This window comes from Terrapene carolina, unplaced genomic scaffold (assembly GCF_002925995.2).
Source record: "Terrapene carolina triunguis isolate 2854851 unplaced genomic scaffold, T_m_triunguis-2.0 Scaffold67, whole genome shotgun sequence".
Taxonomy (NCBI): Eukaryota; Metazoa; Chordata; order Testudines; family Emydidae; genus Terrapene; species Terrapene triunguis.
In genome coordinates, this window is record NW_020664418.1 from 12562034 (window position 1) to 12565685 (window position 3652).

Below are 3652 nucleotides of genomic sequence, written 5' to 3' on the forward strand. Positions count from 1 at the left end.
TTAGCTTCAGGATCTTTTCATACTGCAAGAGAAGAGCAACACCCAGGTCCATCAGCCCCAGGGGAGCCTGCTCCCGGAGCACACGGCACGGTGCAGAATGATCACTGAGCCCTCGCTGAGCAGATCCCCCACGGGGCAAGCAGAGCCAGGGTAAGGCCAACACTTCCACAAGCGGCGCCTGGTTTCGGGTGCACTTGGAGTCAATAGGAGCGGTGGGGGCTCAGCACTTCTGAGTAACGGGGCTGAGGTGTCTCAAGGGGGGGACCCAAATTATTAGAAGCTGCTGGATTTAGCCTAAGTAACTTGCCCAAGGCCACATGGGTGATCGGGGACTAGGACTCCTGGGTTCCTGGCTCCCACTAGCCCAAGCTGCCTTCACAATGGGGGGGTACAGGATGGGCCATTCCCACTGGCCACTAGTGCTCCAGGCATGTCCTACAGGGAACCTCCACGATCCAAACAACGGGTCAGCTGCTGTCTGCGATGGGTGTTACAAATGGCTCAGCCTCATGTCCTCGAGCGGATAAACCCCCTTGCTGGGAGACCTCAAGGGAATCTGTGTTGTCAACCACCGGCCATTCCCCTAGCGATGGCAGGGCCAAGGGGTGGATGAGGTGAAGCAGACCACACAAGACCCTTAGAGAAACAGACATTAATACTTACTAGTAAGTACTTAGCAGCCATACGGCCCTTTCCACCAGCAGATCTCCCCGATGGGGGAGTGTCACTGGCCTTATTTTACAGATAGGGACACAGGCTTTAGGCACCCTGCCCAAGATCAGTGGCAGAGCTGGGAATAAAACCCAGGTGTCCTGACTCCCACTCTGATACACCTCTCCCCCCCCACACCACCGCACTGCCTGCCCTGAGGCCAGCCAGCTCGACATGGCCCACACCACTCAGCCAGGGGGAGGGGAGACTTGAGTCTCTGCGATCGATTGCTGGAGCCCTGCTCAGCGGGGCTGAACGTGGGAGAAGAACGCCCTTCACTTACATCAATCCCCTCTCCCTGCAGGTCCTTGAGCACCTGGCCACAGATGAGCTTCAGCTTCACTGAGGACTGGAAAGGAGAGAGCAAGAAAATAAAAACCCCCGGCAGCGCTGGGCCCGGTGGGCACTGCCTGGCAGGAGTCTGAGCTTCCCTCAAAACACACGCTCTCTGCCACATCAGGGGGACCCATTTCAACCTTGCCCTGCCTCAGCCAAACAGCCACTGGTTTGGGTTGTTTTTAAACCACTCGCTTCTCTGCCACTTTGGGGAACACCATGGTTTGGATTCCACAAAGAGACTCCCTGAGTTTTGGATGCAACGGTCAGGCTAAAGCCCCAGCCAGCTCTTGTGCAGCATTGAGTGTATTGCTCGAGCCCTCAATCAAAACCTGTTCTACGTACCTCCCGAGCCTCTCCCCGCCCTCTTAGGGAAGCCCAGTCAGCCAGAGACAGGCACAGAGTTCATGCTGGTCGCTCAGGGACCTGAGCTCTCCCCCTTCACCAGATACCCCGAGTCCCAGAGCTCAGATCGGGATGCATCACACAGATATTCCCATTGCTCCCTCAGGCCGTAGATACCCCTCTCGACGGCCAAGGCTTCATGCTGATCGTCTGGTTTCACAGCACCCGATACCATCTGGGGGGGGGGGTTTAAGAGCAAAAATTGCTCAGACCCCAGGGTGCTGGGCACCAGATAAGATCCAGAAGAAAACAGAGAAAGAGAAAGCTTCCACTTAACTATTTTGGCCAAGGTGCTGATTTCGGCCAGGACCCAGTCAGGACAGTCCAAGTCTCCGCAGAACCGGAACCTCTGGAAGGAGATCGGGGGCAATTAGGACCCAGGCGGCCTTTGGGCCAGGGGACGTCAGCGGCAGAGTGTCCTTTGCAGGGCAGCCCAGCTCTTCTTGCCAGAGCAGGGGAACCCTCATTTCCCACCGTTATTGCTGCCCTGCCCCCACTGCACCAGAAGAGCTGTCCCTAGATTTCTCTCCTCTCTGGGTACTTGGCTGCCTTCATCTCCGGTCTCTGCTCTGGCTGAGCCTGCTGCAGAGTCGGACGGCAGCTGGGTCGATCCGGAGCTGTACAAATAACTCTCCCCCCAGGCCCTGGGTCCCCACTGTATAACGCCCCTGCAAACTCAGGCACAGCGGCTCCGTGCACGGAGGTCATCAGCCTTTGGAGCAAGCTCCTGGGGAGAACGACTGGACACAGCTGGCCAAGCGCAGCCCTGACACAAGGGGATGCAAGTGCCCTGAATTCAATGGGCTTCCCCCGGGCTGAACTAGGCCCAGAGTCTGAGAGAGAGACACTCATCCCTGGAGAAGGAAAGAGATGGACAGGGCTGGGGTGTGCCCAGAGGGATCAGTCTGATGAAGAGGTGGGGTGAAGGTGGGGCAGGGCAGACAGCCCCTTCCTGTTCCTAATAGCTACCAGTTAGGCTGCAGCTTCAGCAGTTTAACCCAGCAAATGCTGGTACAGACCATGAGCCTGCATCCAGGAGCAGCTTTTTAATACCCACTGCAGTTACACAGCAAGAGCAAGGGGACAAGTCTCTGGTATGCAGGTCCACAGGCTACAGAACCAGGCATAAGCCTCTTGGAGCAGGAGGTAGACATCTGGGTCGAGGGGAGCAGGACAGCTGATCCCCCCCCCTCGGTGTTTAACATAGACTCATAGACTTTAAGGTCAGAAGGGACCATTATGGTCATCTAGTCTTACCTCCCGCATGATGCAGGCCACAAAAGCTGACCCACCCACTTTCCCTTAACTCAGCTGTTGAAGTCTCCAGATCGTGATTTAAAGACTTCAAGTCGCAGAGAATCCTCCAGCTTGCGACCCCTGACCCATGCTGCGGAGGAAGGCGAAAAACTTCCAGGGCCTCTGCCAATCTACCCTGGAGGAAAATTCCTTCCCGACCCCAAATATGGCGATCAGTAGAACCCCGAGCATACAGGCAAGATTCTCCAGCCGGACCCTCATTTTACCAGCGATGGCACTTTATTGCCTAATTGACTAAAATCACGTTATCCCGTTATCATAGCTCTGAAATTATCCTTTCCCTTTCCATGCCCATGCCCACTTGTTCCCCTGCACATCCAGTGCTGAAGCCTGTATTACTCCCTGCTTTAGAAACACAGGTGCTGCTACAGCAGCAGCCCATCACGTCCGGCATCCTGCCCCCCCAGCCTTGGCTGCTTCGGAGGAAAGATGCATTACAAGGAGTTTTCACTTGCCCCATCCTGCAATGCAGCACTTTGGGGGGGTGGGGGTGAGGCAGGGAAGGCAGTGTTTCCTTCCTGACCCCTGCAGGCTACTGGCCTGCACCCTGAAGCATGAGATTCATTTATCCTGAGCACACTTAACTAGGAGAGGTATTAGAACTCAAAGGGCTGCCACTGTGGGTTCCCCGGGGCCAATTACCTACTGTGCAAAGGGGCAGCTCTTTCTATTTGCTCCAGTTCCTTCCCGGGCCCCCACTGATCTCAGGTCACTGGAGGGAGGGAGCAGTTTTTAAGCCAGACCCTTCACAATATTTAACCCAAACACCCCCCTTCCCCCCGCTGCACGTGTTAGGCAGCTGGTGACACTGGCCTGGCTAATCCCAAGCACTGGGCTAGCAACGGGGAGTCCTCAGGCCTGGCTCCAGCTGTGTTACCCAGAG

General features: G+C 56.2%; 1 protein-coding gene across 1 annotated transcript in view; it reads right to left on the reverse strand.

Moving 5' to 3' along the window:
- Positions 1-3652, reverse strand: part of LOC112112493 (COMM domain-containing protein 4) — a 5192-nt gene that overhangs the window by 905 nt on the left and 635 nt on the right. Inside the window, exons 2-4 of the mRNA XM_029910739.1 lie at positions 1730-1801; positions 995-1060; positions 6-22 (exon numbers count right to left, since the gene is read on the reverse strand). Of these exons, the coding sequence (XP_029766599.1) occupies positions 6-22; positions 995-1060; positions 1730-1801 (155 nt within the window). The remainder of the gene's footprint in view (positions 1-5; positions 23-994; positions 1061-1729; positions 1802-3652) is intronic.